This window comes from Martes martes, assembly GCF_963455335.1.
Source record: "Martes martes genome assembly, chromosome: 5".
NCBI classification, from domain to species: Eukaryota; Metazoa; Chordata; class Mammalia; order Carnivora; family Mustelidae; genus Martes; species Martes martes.
The window spans coordinates 34,708,706-34,730,114 of record NC_137892.1 but is presented as its reverse complement, the minus strand read 5'-3'; the positions used below and the strand labels follow the sequence as shown (position 1 = coordinate 34,730,114).

The window sequence follows — 21,409 nt, the reverse complement described above, 5'->3', positions numbered from 1 at the left end:
GGTCCCTCTCTCACCCTCTGCTTGGTGGTCCAGACCCATGTGCTCCCAGAGCGCGCTGGGCTCCCGCCACTCCTGGAGCGAGCGTCCCACTGCGCGGTGCCTTCCAGGCTCCCGGCTCCCGAGGGAGGGCGCGTGGGATGATGCTCTGGTCCTCGTGCTTTCCCCAAGCTCCTGCATCCGGAGCCGCCCAAACCCGCACCGCAGCAGCCACAGCCTGGGAGTGAGAAAGGAAAAAAGGGAGGGGGCTGGAAAGGCTCAGCGGAGGGAGGAGGAGAGGTGGGGAGGGAGAGAGCGAAGGGGGGAGGGAATCTCTTTCCTTTGCAGTGCCTCCGCCTCTCCTCTCCGGCTGGCAGCGACTGGGTTCTCCCTCCACATCCTCTCCCAGTACCTCGCCCCCTTCTCCACCCACCCTCCTTCCCTCCCACCTTTCTGACAGTGCAGGAAGGGAGCTGCAGCTAGCGCGCAGCTCTGGGTGCGGGGGGAGGCACGGGGGGGTGGAGGGGGGGGGAGCAGCGGCGGCAGCGGTGGGTGTGTGCGTGTGTGAAGGACGCCACCTCTCGCTCCTGCGTTTGCAGGCGGCAGCAGGCGGCGGGGCTTCTCGCTCCGGCAGCGGCGACAGCGGTGGCGGCTTCCGGAGTCCCGCCGCGAAGATGCTCAAAGTCACGGTGCCCTCGTGCTCTGCCTCGTCCTGCTCTTCGGTCACTGCCAGTGTGGCCCCAGGGGCCGGGAGCCTCATCCCGGATTACTGGATCGAAGGTTCCAACAGGGATGCTTTGAGCGATTTCTTCGAGGTGGAGTCGGAGCTGGGACGGTAAGGCAGTGGTGGTGGGGTGGGGGGGGGGGGCGCCCTGGACGTGGTGGAGCGGCTTGTACTGTGCGCGGGCTCGAGCTTCTGGGGAAGCCCGCGGCGCGCACCGGGAAGTCCCTTTCACAGGGACTGCTCCTGGGGGGATGCGCGAGCCAGCCTCCCTGTCCTTTGATTTCTCCCCCTGTAGTGTCTAGGAGAGAGCTAAGCGCTTTCAAGTTGGGAGTCAGGTGTCTCTCAGAGCACCCAGGCCGGTGCAGCTGCAAGCAGCAGCCCTACTCTCCCACCCTCGCTCCCTCCTTCTCGCCGGCTGCCACTTCCCTTGGGTGACAGCTCCCGCCACACGTGGGCCCTGCTTTCCCGATTGGTGTCTTTGCTCAAGATTATAGCTTGCTAGAGGGTCTTGTTTGTCTAGTTATTTTTTGGGGTAGGGGCAGAGGGTGCCCCTCCAAACCATGACAGAATTATTAAATTAGATTCTTCCTCTTTCCTCTCATCAAACTCTCCAAAGCAAGTGGCACTAGAAATTAAACTTAAATACTAGCTTCCCTGTAGAGTCTGCTCAGGAGTGAAGGGGAGAATGAATCATTTAAGAGAGTTGAAGGCAGAATAATGAACTAGTGTGGCTTTAAAGAAAAAACAGCACATGGGGTTTAGGCAGTGGTAATTAGAAGAATTCTGCTCTTCTTTCATGCTGGAGTGATTTATTTAAATTATGTATGCAAAAAGCTATCTCTCTGGAGTTGCAGAAATGTCCCTCATCCCTCCTCTGAAGATCCAAACAGGTAGAGAGCGGTTTTGCCATGTGGATGATGCCATATGTTCTCATATTTTTAAACATAGAAAATTGTTTTTTTCTTTCCCTCCTTCCTTTTTCCTTCTTTCCTTTCTGTTATCAGTAGGTAAGGAGAATTCCTTTCAACATACATTTTAGATCCAGGCTGTTTATGGTAGGGAATCTGAAAATGTAATTTCAAGTGTGGACAAGTTGAAGCTTCTGTATTTAATACATTGTAATTTCATTTTCTATTTTCTTTTTGTTGGAAAGAGTTTAGCTAAGAGCCAATTTAAAAAAAAAATGCCACTGGAGACCATAGTGCAGGATTATGGATGTTGATACTTGGTGGGAAGGTGTAAGGGTCACCTCACAAACCACCTCCCCATCCCCCTGCCCCAATTTGCCGCTACTATTAATGGCTCATCGATATAGAGGTATGTAAGAAAGCCAAAACTTCTGAATGAAAATATAGTCATTTGTCATTGTTTAAAAATTTTCCAGGGCCGGCTGGGTGGCTTAGTTAGTTAAGCATCCAACTCTTGATTTCGTGTAAGGTCATGATCTCAGGGTCCTGGGTTCCATGCCCTGCAATGGGTTCCAGGCTTAGCAGGGAGTCTGCTTGAGATTCTCCCTCTCCCTTCCCCACCCCCTGCCCACTTGCTCATGCCTCCCACCAAATAAATAAATAAATCTTAAAAAAAAATGTTCCAGAATACTTGGGCATTGAATAGTGTGTACATAAATATCCTACTTTGATCAAAATCTTCAGTGTTCGTCTGAAGATGTGCAATTGTATGCATTCACTCGTAGGATGGAAATAAATGAAGTGTCTCCTTTTGTCAGGTTTGAACCTTACTATAATTGTACGGTGAGCTGCAGTGAAACAGTGTACATTTCTGATTAAAGAGATAATATACTTACAATTGTTTACTTGGTGTTTTAGAAACTGCCACCTAATAGAGGAAGTGTCTGCTGGTGCTAAAGGGACTGTCCCACCACCAAATCTAACTGCTCCCTGAGTAACGTTTGCCCCAGATGCCTGATTGACTGGGACTTCTCATTAGCTACATATTATCTTTATGAATAAGCTTTGCTTATTCAAGACATTTTCTTTAATTTGAGGAATGGAAAAGTGGTTAGAAAAAAATTGTGAGTTGTACACATCTATGGGATGGTCAACTTCATTGGGAAAACCTAAGGAATTTGAAGTTTATTTAAAAAAAAACTTTGTGCTATATTTTGCAGTAAATTTTGGAAGACAAATATAAATCACTTATATATTGCTAAGATTCTTACTTTGCTATCTAGCTGTCTGATTACATTGCAAATTAAAGAATTAAAATATTTTGAGAAAACTAAAAATTCTCTCTTTTGCTGCTTTTCAGTAGTTATATATATTAGGTAAGTTCTCTGTAGATGGCAGTATTGGTGAGGTGCATGTTTACTCCATTTGGCTGAGACTGAAAAATGTCATTTCATGATCAGTTATTTTTTTCCAACAAAATAAATCTAAAACATAAAGCAACTAAGGTTACAGATATAATTACTAAGAATCTACATAGCCAGAGGATACAGCAGAATTTTAACTATTGACTGACAGAAGTCTTCTTTCCTTCACTAGGGATAAAGTTGAGACTCGATTGATTTCAGGTCTTTACTCTCTTAACTCTCAGTCTTGGGCCAAATCTGCCTGTCAGTGGTGACTCTAAGGCCAAAACATTTAACTCATTAGTTACACAGTTGTCATTAAGATGCTAAGGGAACGAAGACCTTGGTGTGAAATGTCACTGTATTTAGTTCCAGGGTATACAGTCCCCACCAGATTAAGTTAATTTGTGAGTAGTCATTCCTCTGTTAAAATTATCTGTTGTAAGCTATTGACTCATGAATTAAAGAAGATTGGACATGTGACTACTTTTTTAAAAGATTTTATTTATTTATTTGTCAGAGAGAGAGCAAGCAAGAGAGGGAACACAAGGTGGGGTAGTAGGAGAGAAGAAGCAGGCTTCCCACTGAGCAGGGAGCCAGATGCCGCAAGGGGCTCAATCCCAGGGTCCTGGGATCATGACCTGAGCCATAGGCAGATGCTTAACAACGACTGCACCACCAACGTGCCCCTGGACATGTGACTGTTAGGGCAACACACCCTGAGGATATGTTTGGAAATTTTAGGGAGCACAGTGAAAGCCAGCTGAAGCCCCTATATAGTGCTGGCAGCAGTGTTTTACAGGTAGCCCAAGGCCATGTGATAGCTCTAATTTTATTCTATTCTATTCTATTCTATATATACACACACACATATATATATATGTATGTATATATATACACACACAAATACACATATATATATATCTGTGTGTACATATATATATGTATCAGGATGGGGGTGAGGGGTGGGAGTAAGGAAGATTATTTAAAGAGTATCAGGCAAACTAATTTAATTTTTCTAAGATCACATTTCAAAATAATGCTTTCTTTATAGTTTGTCAAAAAATTTACAAAAATTGTGATGCCCCAACAAATTCATGGCCAATTCATATGGCCATGATCTTATTCAAAGCTCCCTATCCTAGAGAGTAGTTGGTTCTTTGCCCAGTGATTTGAGAAGCTGGCATTTTAAAGTCTTTTCTAGGGGAAAGAAGAACCTGCATCTGGTCCAGATTCTGTCTAGTGGGTTTGGCACAGGGATGGACAGGTTTTGGCCTGGGCTGCCCTATGGTGGGGATTGTGCATCGAAACCCAAATCCTGTTTTCAGTTATTTCCCACCTCTTGTTTCTCTCTGTAGTATGAGACTGAAAGAATGTAGGCAAAACTAGATGTATTCCCACATACAAAAGTTAAAGGAAACCAAAGGAAAGATAATTAGTACAAAAGAAGAAAAGTGTGTTGAATTATCTTGCAATAAATTTTTAGATAAATTTCCATTCTTCTTAACTATAGTTTCTTTAAGTTAGTGAATTTCAGTCACCATCCCCCCACCACACAACCTGTTCCACAATTTAAAAGAGCATATTTATATGGCAAAAGAATTAAAGCAGAGTTTCATAGGATCCCTTGCTATAGGTATTATTGCTTAGGAACCAAATAGATTTAGATAGTGAGACATAGGTGTGTATAAAATAGAAACAGTGTGTGTATTTAGAATGGAAACAAGTTTCGTAAAACAATGTTTATTCTTATTACCAACAATGTACTCTAATATTTCCTAGTCTATGCTGTTTGATTTTATTCTATTTCATTAAAGTATTGGCTGAATGTACATGATTTCATATTTCACTAATGTATTGTGACCCAGTATGAAAATGTTGTTTTAGGCCATAAATCTGTGTATGCCCGATTAAAATATGAGGCAGATCCGTTTTGAAAAATGCCCAGCAGACCAACTGCTAACAGTGAGTTTGTACAACTCTGTAGAGAAAAGTTCTCCTGTCTTTACCTCTAAGTTCTCATTGGGTTTCCCCTTCCAAAGATTTTGGAAAAACTCTAGTGTCTCCCCAAGATCTGCTGGGTGCACTGTACTCTGAAATAGCTGAGGGGTCAGGAGGCTGGGCCAGCAGCACCTTCACTGTATAGGGGAGGAAGTCAGAGGCCTGAACACTTGTGTATTCCACTTGGTAACACTTAATTCTGGCCCTGGGTAATGGGCAGCAGATACTTCCCGTAAGTAAACATGAAAAGTGTGCATTTTCTAACAGCAGAGCTCCAACCAGTGCTGCTGGGTGATGAGAAATCCTGTCCTCCTTTTCTTCTTCCCTGTCTTTGTTCGAGCCCCTTCCTGAGCCATTTTCAGTCAGTACTTCTCCCCCAGTACTTTCCCCCACACTGTCCTTTAGGACCCCCCAGGCTATCCATAATATACTGCTGGTTACGGATCTCCTGCCACCCACACTGCACTTAATATCTTAAGCTCTTTTGGGGATCTAACTAGGTATTAAAAATATAACTGTTTGGGCCCTCTGTTGTTCTCTGGGCCTCTGATTCTTTTCTCAGGCAGTTGGGTCAGGAGCATGGTGGGATTGCAAGTGGGAGAATAGACACCCAGGTGCCCATGCTTGAACACTGCAGGCTCCCAGAAGGCAGTCTCTGGATTTGACTGGTTCACTATCATGTGCTCAGTGCCTAGCACAGAGCTCAGTACTGGGCAGCTGCTCAACAAATGATTTTAAAGAGAGTGAGTGAATGATAATAAAATAGGCCTGGCACAGTTGGCATGACCCCAGGAAAAGAGAAATCTGGTGACCTTGTTTATCTTCTCCCTAAAATTTGTGTGACCGTAATCTCCCGTGCTGGTTTTCTTTCTTCACAGTGGGAGTCCTGATAACTATCACCTCTGTAGCTTGTAGGTGTTGAAAATAATGCTGTTTTTCAGTTGGCAGAGAGCTTTGTGGCTCTGAAGTGAAAAGGATTCAGTTTCACCTTCACTATCATTTTGCCACAGACATCTCAGAATTAGGCGTTAAATCACCTTAAATGTAAAGGCATGAGACACCTCCAAACTATACCAACCACTGACATTAATGCATAGTAAATGTTAAATTTGGAAATCTACTCATTGTAAAGAGCCTTAAAATTAAGTGTTGACTATGATAGGATCATTACTTTAGAATACATTATTTTTCCATGTCTAAATACTGTTACAAGGGTAAAAATAACTCCTAATTTGAAAGAAAAAAAAAGACACAGGTGCTATTTTCTTCTAAACTGTTCTAGAGAACTTTACTTGAGTAAAAAAGAGAGACAGAAAGAGAAACAAAACACTAACCACAAAATAGCTTCAAAGAACTTTCTTGTAAACACTTTACCTTCAGAATATATGTATGGATTAGTGTTTGCAGTAATGCATTTAAGAATAAAGACCTGAGTGGTTGCTGTTTCAGCTACTGGTTGTTATTTTTTATGTTAATGTTTTCTGTTTGTTTTGTTTTGTTTTGTTTTGGCTAGTTTTAAAAGTAGTTCTCTTAGACTCTCTTTTGGGAAAGTGAACACACCTCACATATCTAGTAAAAATTGTACCTTTAAAATTTCAAAGTCAGGTTTATTCTGCAAAATATATCGAGTCAATGAGCCATATAAATCAGGCCAAAGAGTAACTTTATGTGAAATCATGAAATCAGTAGTAGCTGGAATCAAGGTTTTACTCAAATTATATTAGTCTTTTCCCCCCCTCTTTGGTAATGGGTCATCTGAGAATCTCATACTTCCAGTGGCTTAATTAGGAAGTTAGATCTAAATATTGATAGTATACTATAAGCACATAAAGAATATGGACTCTTCAACACAGTCCATTTTAAAATTCTTATTGCTAATTGGGGATGGTGGGTATATGGGTGTATAAAATAGCGAAAGCCTTGGGTGGAAGATTTTTGTCCATAATCATAATCAGTGGCAAAGAGCAAATAAGGAAAGGAGCAGTGCTGGACAGGGTGATTTATAACAATGGACAAAGGATCTTACATGTAGAGCTTTCTCTTTTCTCTTAGAGCAGGGTTTCTTAACCTTGGTACCACAGACCTTTGGGGCTAGATAATTCTGTGGGAGCTCCCCTGTGTTTAATAGTATCCCTAGCCTCTACCCACTAGATGAAAGAAGCAGCCCTCCCCCACGGTCCCCAAGTGGTGACAACCAAAAATGTCTCTAGACATTGTCACATGTTACCCCCTCGCCCTTTCTGTTAAGAACCACTGTTTCAGAAGCTTGAAGCTAGTCTTTTACATGATTTTCTTTTAGTTATGTAGAAGGTTAACAAGAAGGAGGTTGATGGATTGAAATCATTTGACTTTATCAAGAATCTGCTACAACCAATTGTTTCTCCCCATTTCTGTGTAATGCCATTAAGATTTTTGTCATATGTGCATACCATGTGTGTTAGAATTTGCTTAATATTTTTGTTAAAATTACCCTATTTTGTTAACCCAAGTTTACTTATTGAGAATACTTATTTTCATTAAATTGAAATTAAATTTCATTATTGTTTTCATGCCATAAATAGAAGCAAATTATAAAAATAAATTGCAGTATAAACAAAGCATTTTTATTAAACTGAAGCTACAAATGTTTTCCTACAGAAGGCTCGCAGCCCAAGGATTATTCTCTCTTTGTTAAAAAGGGAGATTATCAAAGATTAGCAGGGTTAAAACCATAGTAGCACAAAGTGAGGATTTCTTTGTGATGGAATCAGAAGAAATGAAAAGTAATTGAAAAGAGAATAATGGTCTCATTTTTTGATTCTTTGTTATTTAATTCGATGTCTTTGTGCCACCTGAAGTCCTTTCTGTTACAGGTCCGACCTTTTGTATAACTATGAACTACGCAATGTATGTTGATAGTGTGTTGGCGGGGCAAGGGGACTGGAATATGATTGAATATGGTGAAGAGAACACTATATATTGACTTGCAGATATGTAGTTCACTGTATAATTTACAACAATAAATTTAATATGAGATAAATAATAAGTAAAACTAATATGAGGTAGAGATCAGACAATCATCATAGTCTAAAAATGGAGTGATAATTCTGATTGGAAGGATTGAAGTGTCTTCGTGGAAGGGGTGGACCTTGAAATTCAGCAGAATTTTAACAGGAAGAGCTTTGGTGAAGGACATACTAGGTGGAAATTATATTCTAAGAAAAGGCAAAAGCTGGCAGAAAAAGACAGGATACACATTTTATTTTGCAAACTTCATAAAACATGAACATTGTCATGGCAGTTAAGGTTGGGAGGGTAAGTTGATGTCAGGCCAAAGAGAGCCTATAAAAACAAAATGACTGTCTATCACTTGAAAACCAAAATTGTAGATAAAGAGAAAGTAACTATTATGAGAACAAAGGGTGACTATAGAAGCAACTGCATCTTGAGTTGATGTTGTGGGACTCAGAACTTGCCCTTAACCCTTAAACCGGGGGTGGAGGGGCTTAGGGGGTGGGGAGGTGGTGGGGTGGGGTGGGAAGAGAGAACTTACCCTGTGTGTTAAAAAGGAAGGAAAGGAGGGAGGGAGGGAAAGGGAAAGAAGGAAGGAAAGAAAGGGAAGAAAAACACCTCCCACAGCCTATGATGAGATAAGAAAGGGGAAGTGGGGTTGAAGCGATTGAGATCAGTTACCTAGACCTGGTAAAGAGCCCATAAAGGAATAGACAGTTAAAATTTTAGGTTTTGTGGTCCATATGGTCTCTGTGGCAATTCAGCTTTGTGATGGCTGAGTAAAAATAGCCATAGACAACAGAGAAACAAATGCACATGGCTGTGTTCCAATAAAACTTTATTTTTGACTGTAAGATTTGAATTTCATATAATTTTCACATCACAAAATACTGTTTTTCTTCTGATTTTTAAAAACCATTAAAAAATGTAAAAGCTATTTTTAGGTTGCAGACTATACAAAAACTAGTGACTGCCATATTAGGCTCTTGGCTTGTGGTTTGCCAAATTCTGACCTAGAACAGTCAAGTTAAAATTTTTAATCCTATTCAGTTACATGAGAATTTCAAGTTAAAATGATATCAAGACTTCATTTATTCAAGAAGCTTCCTTGAGTCTCCCTTTCACTTTGAAAATGTCAACCTGATACTAGTTTTTCAGGTGGGCATAAGCTTTATTATTTTTTTAAGATTTTATGTATTTATTTGAGAGAGAGAGGGCATGAGTGAGAACATGAGAGAGAGCACAAGCAAGGAGGAGGGGCAGAGGGAGAAGCAGTCTTCCTGCCGAGCAGGGTGTCCAATGTTGGACTGCATTCCCGGACCCTGGAATCATGACCTGAGCCAAAGGCAGAGACTTAACCAACTGAGCCACTCAGGTGCCCTAGGCATAAGCTTTAAATGTATATGCATCCTTTTTCTACATCTGTTGAAACTGGGATAGTTATAGTTTTTACCTGTGTAGCAAGTTGGCCAGCTCTATTCATCCTTTATGTTTTTGAAAATCAATGCTCACGTTCAGAGATTACTTGTTGAAGGGTAATTTATTTTTTATTTAATAATGAAATAGGTTTCAGATCATTCTTCTATTATATTTGAAGTGACAGTTATAAAATAATATGCTAAATAAACTTGATAAAAGATTCACTTCTAGTAAAGTTTAATTTTCCTGTGGACTAATATATTAGCCACATTTTGAATAATTCTTCTATATGTCATGCATATATCTCAGATGGACTAATTAAGGTCCTTTAAATTGAGACTAATTAAGGTCCTTTAAATTAAAGGTCCTATTTAAATAATATATATATTTTAAATTTATTTATTTGACAGACAGAGATCACAAGTAGGCAGAGAGGCAGGCAGAGAGAGAGGAGGAAGCAGGCTCCCTGCTGTGCAGAGAGCAGAGTCCAATGGAGGGCTCCATCCCAGGACCCTGGGATCATGACCTGAGCAGAAGGCAGAGGCTTAACCCACTGAGCCACCCAGGCACCCCTAAATAATATTTTGAAAAAATAGAATTCTTCTCCTTTTTTTTTAACAGGCTTAGAAACTAAATAAAAGCAGTCACTGGCATTTTGACTAAAATGGGATGTCCACATCTAGGGTGTGCTAGAAGAAAGTATTAGGGAATCTTTTTAAAAATTCTTCTAATTTTTGCTTTTAATTTTTGTTTTTGGATGTTTTAAAAAGTACATTTTTGATTGGTTCAGTAGCACATGTTTAGCATCTGCAGGTACATAAATATATGTAACTTGGGAGCATGTTTGTAAAAATATTTTGTTGGATGATTATCAGATTAAAGAATGGTAGTTATGAGTGGATACTAAATAAGTTTATTTCTGTTTAAATAACATTCTACTTTTTGAAAATGATTTTAAAGCAGATTTTAGATAAAAACACCAACAAAAAAGAAATACGCCAAGTTGTGTCTTTGTGCAGAAAGAGGAAGTGGGTACATATATGCACTTGTTATGCATTTTAAGACTACTTGATAAAAGGTTTTGATAAGAACTTTCTGTGATTATAACCAAAGAAGTCATTTGGCAGAAAACAGAAAAAGAATGCCACTTGCCCATCAGGCAGAGGGTTGAATGAATTTTGCTTTTCTTTATTGTTGAATCCTAAGTTTGTATTATTTTCAAGAACCTCAATTTTTTTTTCGTATTTTTAAAATTTATTTATTTGACAGAGAAAGAGATAGCGCAAACAGGCAGAGGAGCGTCAGGCAGAGGGAGAGGGAGAAGCAGGCTCCCCAATGAGCAGAGAGCCTGACATAGGACTCTGCCCCAGGACCCTGGGATCATGACCTGAGCCGAAGGCAGTTGCTTAACCAACTGAGCCACGCAGTTGCTTACCTACTTCATGGTAACTTTGCCAACTGCTGTCTTAGGCAGATGAAGTGTTTAGTGGGCAGTGCTTGCAGACTTAATGGTCATTAGTACCAGGATGCTGAGTTTAACCCTGTCAACAAATGCACAGTCATTACTTAATGACTTCTTTACTTCTTAAGTCATGCTTCAGGTTCATATGGTTGAAAAAATCACCAAGTGCAAAAATACAGATATAGTCTTAAAAGATAAAAAAGGCTAGACTTGAACAACCCTCTGATTGGAGTGGTCTTCTAGAAAGTAATGGATATGACATATGTTCTTAACTGTTTTCTCTACTAGTTTGCAGTAGTAGTCTTTGTTAAAAGTGCACTTCCTTTGATTTATGTTTGATTATAGACAGAACTGACTAATGTTACAAACCAGAACAAAGAAGAGTAGGCGATCACAAATCTGTTCATTGTGAGCACACATTTATTGCTACCTACAGTGCAGCACCTGAACGATTTCTCCTTACTTCAAGTCCTTGTGGACTCTTTAATAGGGACTTTTGCTTGCATTTTGGCCTTCATTGCATTTTTTTTATCTCAGTGTGCCTCACTTGTGCTGGGGCATGGCTAGTTAGTGACTGCCTTTTTTAACTTAGTAGGTGATAATCTTTCATTTGGGGCTCTAACAGACATGCAAAATTGTTCTTTAGGTGTGACAACTAGACAGTCCAAGTTTAATCTTTGACAGGATGTAAGTTTCCTATTACCTATTCATTCAGGTGAATCTTACATTTTTTTTCCAAAGCTCCTTGTTAGGATAACCGCTAAGAAAATAAGACTATATTATTAAATGTGACCAAATTTGCAATATGTAATTCAATAAATCAGCCTGGCCTAAAGTGTTCAATCATAATAGGCCTCTGAATATTTCTTGTGTGAGCAGAAACATTTTTAGTGGCTCCTATGGGACTCTGGGTCCTTCCTCTCCTTTTTCCTTCAACGTGAACATGTAAGATAATAATACTCAATGAGGTAAACTCTTGAGAGACTCTCCTGAACGTAACCTAGAACTAGAAGCAAAATAAACCATAACAAACAGAGCTTTTCATTTATATGTATGACACGTTAGTGAAATAGAAAGCTCAGGAAAGTATCGGGATAATCTATGGCAAACTAGTATAGTTCTTCCAAATCTTAAGATACTGAGGAAATGGAATGTCAGGACTGAGCAGACGACCTGGGGAGCTGTTGAGGTTCTGGCCTAGACCAGGAGGGGGCAGCAGAGTGCCAGTTCAGGTTTGAGCAGGCAGGCGATGGAGGGGGGTGATCCTCAGGGAACCAGAGCCCAAGGGGAGAGGTGGACAGGGCAGCTACTTAGGAGGCTTCAAGGCTGGGCAACAAGCAGACCTTTCTGAACAGTTGAGTCGTGAGGGTGAAGGAGAACTGCTGACTAAGGGAGGGGCTAAGACAAGAAGTGAATTAGATGGTGCAGGATGCGGGCAGGAAAACAGGAAGGAGCAAATTGCTACTTGATAGCTATGTGCCTTTAGGCATAGCACTGAACTTCACTTAGCCTTATTTATAAAATGAAGTGTATCCTTCTCGAGGTTGCTGTGAGGATGAAATGAGACCATGTATGTAAAAAAGTTAGCTCTGAAGCTGGCACATAAGCTTGATACCATTCCCCAGACGAGACACAAGGTGGGAGGTTGAAGATAATGATTCCTATAAGTATCTATAGGGGAAAAAACCTCAGTCTAGCATACTTGGCCCTTTTTAGCAATCTGACCCCAACTTGTCTGCCAGTCTCATTCCCCACCACTTTTGTAATTACCAGCATGGAGTGTTTGTCTTATGTACATTGCTAATTATTTCAGTAACATAGCAAGATGATCACATCAGGCCCATATTTCAGATGAGAGACCTGAGGCTTAGAATGTTCAAGCAACTTGTTCAAGCTCATACAGCTTGGGAGGGGATTCAAGTGCAGGTTTGTCAGACTCTGGTGCTTGTTCTCTTTCCACTAGGCCTGTCTTGGCCTCAAGGACCTCTCATGGATCTTTGTATCTCTGTGGTGTTGTGCATGAAACTTTCTTGGCCTGAAATGCCCTTGTCCTTCTAATCCCTCCAGGTTGGTCATCCTACCCCTCAGGCAGGAAGTTTTCTGCTGCCTCCGTGCTCTCATATCACTTCATATGTGTATTGTCTTACAGGTAAATGCTTTGTGGTCTTCACCACCAGAGCCTCTGTTCCTTGGGCAGAGAAACCCTGTATGTTATTCATCTTTATCCCCACTACTTAGTCAATTCTTCATCAGCCCCCCATTAGTGGCCCCCCATGAGTGCTGCATAAGTGTTTCTGGAATAGCGAATGCTTAAATACAGGAAGGCACAAATATTGGAGGAGTTAAGTTAACGGCAGCAGAAAAACGGGCAGGACTTAAATCTCCCTTTCTTCAAGATGTTTTCCCTTTGTAGCCCTCTACTAAACCAGCACACTGTGAAATTACTTATTCAATGCCCAGGTCCCTCTCTCTAGAGTGTAAACTGTTGTGGGCTGGGCCTCTGTCCCCTTGTTCACTGCTGTGTCCCCAGAGCTTGGTGCAATGCTTGGCACATAGTAAGCACTCTGAACATTGGTAGGGAAAATGAGTAAGTTGTACCAGAAGGGCTTCTGCAGTTGAAAGAACTTTTGAACCTAAGGGGCTGTGGTCTTTTGTCAGTTTGTTGTCTTAAAGGACCCCATCTCTAAACGATGGAATAGTGTGACTTCCTATGATTAGATCATTTGCCTCTAAGGTCTCAGATAGCTACAAGCATCTGTACATCTGTGTTTTCTTCCAGTTGAATTCTCTGGACGATTACCTTAGATCTTTACTGTGTGTTCAGGAGACTGTGTTTGAAGTGAAGTAGGGCTCTAAGCTTCACAGCCTTTGTAAATGTGTTGGAAGATCCTCCAACAATTTCTGTTCTTATGCTTTTTAAATGCCTCATGTCTTGTAGAATCAGGTATGTACAATTATATTTACTTATTTTTACTTCAATTAACAGACCATACAGATGCTGACAACAACTTGGTATCTAGGACAGGGTTTAGCAGGAAGGAATGCTTCCTGGCTTCCCCCCTCCTCTAGTTTTGTTTTTGAAAGGAATCATTCTTTTTAAAAAGTTTAACTTAATGCCTTACTTGTGGCTGTGTCATCAATCAGTGATGTCCTGTAACATAGTCTTGTAGCACCGGCCCTGCCTGAGCCAGGAAGAGAAGAGCTAAGGACAGGATTGTGAAGGAGATAAGAATGTAAATATTCTTCCTTGTGTCTGTCTTTATTTGGGATTGTTATTTTAAAGTCATCTATTGAGATGTCTGATGCCTTAATCAGAAATATAACTCCTCCACGTAACTTCCAGCTAGGGTCATTAACTTTATGTTCACAATTTGTATGCACTGCTGAAATAATTATTCTGGAAAATTTGTGTATCTCCATATTTATTTTGACAACAGTGGCCAGGAAGTATGGTGAAAGAAAAACTGTGTGTAGAAGGAAGAGGGGCAGAGACAGGACTGAAGGGCAGAGAAGCAGGCCACCCTTCACTCTGGTTTACTTCTTGTTTTCAGTGTCCATTTACACCTCAACCCACAAGCGCCTATCTGGCCCTGCCTGATGTCTCCATGCTCCCATTGTCCCACCAAAGCCTGCGTCCCTCCATTTTTTCTTGTATCTACCTTTGTTATGAGCTAAATACCTATTTCCCCCCCAAAACTCCTAGGTCCAGGCCCTAACTTCCAACATGACAATATTGGAGATAATTAAAGTTAGACAAGGTCCTGAGAGTGGAGCCCTCCTCATGGGATCTGGGCCCGTACTCTGTCTCTGTCTCTGTGCTATGTGAGGAATCAGCAGGAAAGCAGATGTCTGAAATCCACGAGAGTTCTCACCAGAACCCAGTCATGCTAGCCCCTGATCTTAAACATCTAGCTTCCAGAAATTGTGAGGAAATACATTTCTGTTGTTGAAGCCACCTACTCTCTGCTGTTTTGTTCTGGCAGCCCAAGCTAAGACACCATGCCCTTCTTCCCCAGTTTGGTATCTGTCTGACTTCGGTCATAACCTCAGAGTCTGCTTCTATGTCTCAGAAACTAACCTGAGTTCATCTATACTAATGTGGCACACAGCGTTTGAGGAAAATGATGCGCCTTTCCTTTCCCAGATGCCCACCATGGTTTTTCTTCCAGGCGTTGGAGGCTATAGTCCAAAACTGACTTCACAGGGACTATAGCCCCCGTATTTGGTTTATCTTATCCAGGATGGCTGGAGCTGACTTTGAGTGGCTCTCATTATATATATAAGAGGGCTTTCTAGCACACTATGCCTTGCTAGACCCTGGTCTGGGACCCTTGCTCTGTGGTGACACTCTTTCTCCCTCTCCTCTGCCATCTAGGCACTTGCATCTTGGTATTCCCTGTGTATCCAAACCTGTTGGCTTTCCAGGGGCTGGTGCCTGCCAGCTCCCAGCACATTATTTCCTCAGCAGCTGGCACAGGATTTTTTTGTTGCCAGCTGGAAGCTCAGCTATTAAAAAATAAAACTTGGCGCATCTTGAGTATCATATGTTTCCATCAGGACTTGGATCAGCATTCTGGCACAACACACACAGTCACTTGGGCACCTTTCTCAGGACTGAGAACCCCGTCTTCTTCTGGGTCTGAGACCACACTTTCACCTGCTACTCCAAATACAGTTTCCTTGAGAAAACTGTGATGCTTATGATTTGTTGAGGGCCAGTTTACCACCGTTTCACTTGGTCTTATTGAATTTATTAACTTCTGCAGTGTTTCTTTAGCACTAGGTTCTTTTGCCTGCTCTGATAGTTGGTGTCGGTTTCATATTGTAAATTGTAAACTCTCAGAGTAAGGTTCGTGTTTCTTAGGCTAATGAGCAGCTAACACACAACACTGAAACAGTGGATGTATCTTGCATGGATTCGCATGAGCATGAGGTAGTCCAAGAAAAGAGATCTAGTATTTGTAAATATTTGACTATTGTTCTTTGTATTTCACATACTGAAAAGAACATTTGGTATAACTGTAGGTTTTTTATATCTGAAAACAAAAGAATAATTGGGGTAGTTTAAAATAGTTACTGTAGGTGGGTCTTTCTGTATAATTCTTACAGTTCTTTGCTTATAAGAAAGATGTTAAATTTAGAAAATATTAATCATGTTGTAGCTTTGAGATCTTATTTGCACTATAACTCTTCGTCATGGATTCATTAATTTTTTATACAGAATAATGCATTCTTCGCTGGAAAGTTAAATAAGCAGACCTGGAATTACTGCAAGTTAACTGTGATTCAGAAATAAAGATTAGAGTCCTAGAAATCACTTAATGGTATTAAAAAATGTATATAGTAAGGAGTATTTTAAAGCAGTATGTAGTCTGTGTATACTGATAAAGAAAAACATGTCACACTGAAGAGACTTCTTATATTTAAATGATGTCACTATCAGTTCCACCTAAAAATTTATGTTTCTAATGTGGTACCTATGTGGTAAAATAAAGATTGTCTTCTGGTTTCATCATGGATTTCTTTAGTAGCTGCTATGAATTGTCAGGTCCCTATTAGCTGTCTGTTGTTAATTTTTTTAGTTTTAAATTGTAATGAGCTTCACTTTCTTCATCTGTAGAATGAAAATACCAGTGCCTTTCTCACAGGATTATTGCAAAGATTAAAGAAAGGTAAATTATATGGCTGTATTAAACCACAAAGATGTGCACATAGTGTGATGATATATATTTTTAATTCGAATAATAATTTTTTTAAACTCTTAACTCTAGAATTTAGGTTTCACCGTCTTTTCCACTGATGTCCTCTTTCTCTTCCAGGATCTTATCCAGACAGCCACATTGGTTTTAGCTGTCATGTTTTCCCTGCCTTCTCCGATATGTGATAGCTTCTCAGTCTTTCTTTGCTTTTTATGACAATGGCAGTCTTGGGGAGTACTGGCAGTGTCCTGCAGAATGCTTCCCAATCTGGATTTGCGTCTTGTTTTCCCACATGATTAACCTGGGATTATACATTTTTGGGAAGAATACCATAGATGTGAAGTGCCTTTCTTGTCACACTGTATCGGGATATATGATGTCATGGAAGACAGTAACCTTCCTTACGTGGTCCCCATTGTGTTTGCCAGATTTTTCCACTATACAGTTACTGTTTATTCCTTTCCTTTTCTACCTAGTCTTTGGAACTAGGTCACTAAGTCTAACCCACTCTTGGAAGGGAATGTGATGAAGCTACACCTCCTGGTGGGAATAGTATCTACATGTGTTATTTATAGTTCTTCTGTAAGGAAGACTTGTAAGTTATTATTTTATCACCAATAAATTCATATATACATATGGATTTATATATGTAAATATATATTATGAATTTATATATAAATATATATGGATATATGAATTTATATATATATATAAATATACGTGTGTGTGTGTGTAATTGAACCAAGTCTTTTCCCAAAATTCTTGTAAAAATTTAATGCCACTATAGATCATGCAACTGGGAATGTATTAGACTGTGTGAAATTTTGAATCTGGTAGAAGAAGCTGTCCCTTGACTTTTGTGCTTAGACAGTGAAACATATTGGAGGTGAGGACAGGAGAGATGAGGAGAGGTACAAAAATAATGGTTCCCTCCTGTGTTCAGAAATGGGGATGATATGTCGAGCCTCAAGTTGTGAAAATCTGGAAGATACTGCGACTGTTTCCTGTGTCTGTATCTGACTACGATGTGTATACATTTACATCATTTATAAGATTTTGACTTAGATTTGCAGCGATGTAGAATGGATAGCACCTTATAAATCAACCAGTCCAGTGTTTCTTTGTACAGGTGAAGAAGTTGAAGCACAGAGAGGGCACCTGTCTTCCTCAGCACTCGAGAGCTTGTTAGTAGTACAAATGGGACCAGAACCTTGATCTCTGCACTCTGACTCTGTGACACACTTCTTTTCCTCACACATGCCATTTATAGAAACCTGGGCCTAAACCAGTACTGGCTCTTCCTCCAAAAGCTTCCTTAGTTAGCTCAGAATACAAAATTTCTTATCTCCAAGAACTGTTACATACTGTGGTTTTTAAATTTGCACTATTTCCTATCTTGTATCTTGTGTTTGTTTGTTTGTTTGTTTGTTTTTCCCAAAGGATACAGTCTTAAAAATCAAAATGAACAAAACTATTAAAGATTGGATAACATTTTATACTTGATTTCTTTCACATTTTGGACAGTATTTGTTTGCCATGTAAAAAACTTCAGTCCCTAAATGTATTGAGATCACATTTAAGATCCTAGCATGCATGTCAGAGTGCATTCTGTTCCTGTTTGTGAGTAATTTGGGACTAAGATTTTCATTTTTATACAAGTAGTTGAAGAAAGTGGTCAAAATGCTATGCCCCACCCACTTTAAAAAGGCTGTCTACATTACAATATAACATGTTGTAAACACCAGTTCGAAGAGATATGTGCATGCCTATGTTCATTGCACCATTATTTATAATAGCCAAGATACGAAACAGCTAAGTGTCTTTTGGTAGATGAATGGATAAAGAGGAGTGGTATATATATATTTAAATATACAGTGGAATATTACTCAACCATAAAAAGAATGAAATCTTGCCATTCATGACAACATGGGTAGACCTAGAAGGTATTAGGCCAAATGAAATAAGCCAGACAGAAAAATATAAATACCATATGATTTCACTTACACGTGGAATCTAAAACACAAAACAAGCAAAACAAATAGACTCACAAATGCAGAAAATAAAGTGGTGGTTGTCAGAGGGTGGAATGGGTATGGGCAAAATAAGTGAAGGAGGTAAAGGGGTACAAGTTTCTAGTTAGAAAATAAATAAGTCATGGGGATGTGATGTACAACATAGGGAATATAGTCAGTGATATTGTATTACTTTGTATAGTGACAGATGGTGTCTAGATTTATAGTGAGGATTTATAGTGAGGATCACTTTGTAATGTATAAAAATATCAAATCACCTTGATATACCTCTGAAATTAGTAGGATATTATATGTCAATTATACTTTAATTAAAAAAAAGAAAAACTGTAACATTAAATAAATCACCTTTATTTGCTCTTCCTAACTCCAGGGAACTGGCATGTTTGAGCAGATGGATTGATTCATATGATACCCCGATATTTAGCAGTACTTAAGAAGTGGAAAAATTACATGAAGGTGTTTTTGTGCTACCGCATGTCATGAGACCAAGCCTGTTTTCTTATTGACACTATTGACTCAAAAATATATTTATAGGAGAGATGTCTTAGGTGTTCATTTTTAATTCTAATAGATACTAATAACACCTGATTTGCATTGAATAAAAAATTCTTGTTTTTTTTTTTTCCTTACCCTGATAATTTTGCTAACTACAGTGTTAGGCTGGCAAGTTAAGTTTAACTGATAAGAAAAAGTATTTTTACTTATTGTTGATAGAAATGGCAAAAGTTTTCATTATCAATAACAGGGAAAATTGTGACAGTGTGTTATTTCTTTTGTTCACCTGCTGACATCTAAGCCTGTGTTGAAGGGCTGCATATTTTAATAGCAGTTAATGCCATATCTTTGCTTCCTTTCTTGCTGTCCCTTCTCTGACATGAGTCAACACAGCTGTTTCCTTAGTCTTTTCAGACAGCTTCTACTTGAGCCCCTTCGATCTGTTTCTTACTCTAATTCTTCCATCAAAAGTCATTAAAAGGTTGTGTTCTGCCTCCCAAACAGATTCGCAGATCTCACTGTTTAAACCTCTGAACTGCCTGTGAATCTGTTGATCACAAATTTTCCCCTGCTTAAAAAAATAAATAATTAAATTAAATTAAAAATATATATATATATATTTTTAAAGGCAGGGGGGAAATATATTTATTTATTTATTTATTTGAGAGACAGAAAGAGCATGATTGGGGGTGTAGGAGGGGAGAAGCAGACTCCATGCTGAGCAGGGATCCCAGGCGGGGCTTAATCGGAGAGGACCCTGGGATTAAGACCTTAGCCAAAGGCAGATGCTTAACTGAATGAGCCATCCTCCCTTGCCTTTCTTAAAGTGACAAGATGACCGAGCTTGAGATGCTGAGCATTGAGATGCTGAGCGTTCATGGATGAATTTTACTCATGTAAATACAACTTACCACAAAACTTCTATTGGGTGTGTATATCATAATCATGTGAGTAATGTTATCAGTCCTAAGAGTAAATGGTTCTCACAAATAATTGTAATTTTTATAACCTGTGTTCGGCCCAACCATGTTTTTAGTTTTTTTCTTCTATCTCTGTTTATAAAGAGCCATCACTTTTGATGGTTTTTCCTGCCACCGTGTAGAGCAGGGATTCCTAACTTCAATCCATAGACCTCTGTACCTATGTTTTAGGACTACATGAAGCTCCTGAAATTGCAAGCTATGTGTATAAGCATTTTTTATGTGTGTATGTGTATAAGCATTTTTTGTGTATAAGCCTTTTTCTGAGGCAACTGACCATAGCTTTCATCAAATTTTCTAATATATTTAAGGAGCTGTCTAAGGATGTTCATTCATACATACATATTCTTACATATGCTCAGAACAGTTGGCTAACCTGAGGCTTGTATTGACTTAATCATTTAGCAGACTTCTTTTCCCCTCTTTTTTTTATTTTTATTTTTTTTTTAAAGATTTTATTTATTTATTTGACAGAGATGAGAGATCACAAGTAGGCAGAGAGAAAGAGAGGAGGAAGCAGGGTCCCCGCGGAGCAGAGAGCTCGATGTGGGGCTCAATCCCAGCACCCTGGGATCATGACCTGAGCCGAAGGCAGAGGCTTAACCCACTGAGCCACCCAGGCGCCCCTCTTTTCCCCTCTTTTGCTGTCCTTCCCAGTTTATCTATATCCCCAAATAGGGCTTTCTGTATTTTTATATTCCTAGTTCTTTTTTTTTTTTTTTTAAGATTTTATTTATTTATTTGAGAGAGAGTGAGTGAAAGAGAACATGAGAGGGGAGAAAGTCAGAGGGAGAAGCAGACTCCCCATGGAGCTGGGAGTGTGATGTGGGACTTGATCCTGGAACTCCGGGATCATGACCTGAGCGGAAGGCAGTTGCTTAACCAACTGAGCCACCCAGGCACCCCTTTATATTCCTAGTTCTTATTTCTTTTATGTTTCCTTTCATTAGTTAGGATGCTGTAATGTGCAAGTAAAATTTAACAAAGACATATTGAAGCACCAAAAGAAACCCATCTCAGGTCATCTTTTAAACAATGGATTTAATGGCTCAAGTAACTAAAGAACAGAGATTGTTCAGATTTTACGCATGATTTGGCTTGGGTTCAGATGTATTTCTCAGCATTTCTTTCAACTTTGTACTCCTTCGCACATGTATCGCCTTTGTTGTCATATCAGCATCCCTCATGGTAGCAAAATGCAGCAGTTTTAGTCCTTATGTTGGCAAGCAGTCTTCCTCACCCAGTCCAGTAGGCTCTTCACTTCCTTCTATCATTAAATAACCCGAACCAATCAGTCTAGCCAGGGGGATGTCTGCAC

General features: G+C 39.8%; 1 protein-coding gene across 3 annotated transcripts in view; it reads left to right on the top strand.

The window, feature by feature from the left end:
* The first annotated feature begins 349 nt into the window (after window positions 1-349).
* The window catches only part of CAMK4 (calcium/calmodulin dependent protein kinase IV), a 227,537-nt gene continuing 206,477 nt past the window's right edge, over window positions 350-21,409 (top strand). For all 3 annotated transcript variants that reach the window (XM_080803344.1, XM_080803343.1, XM_080803342.1), the window contains exon 1: window positions 350-811. In XM_080803344.1, the coding sequence (XP_080659470.1) occupies window positions 651-811 (161 nt within the window). In that variant the 5' untranslated portion in view covers window positions 350-650. The remainder of the gene's footprint in view (window positions 812-21,409) is intronic.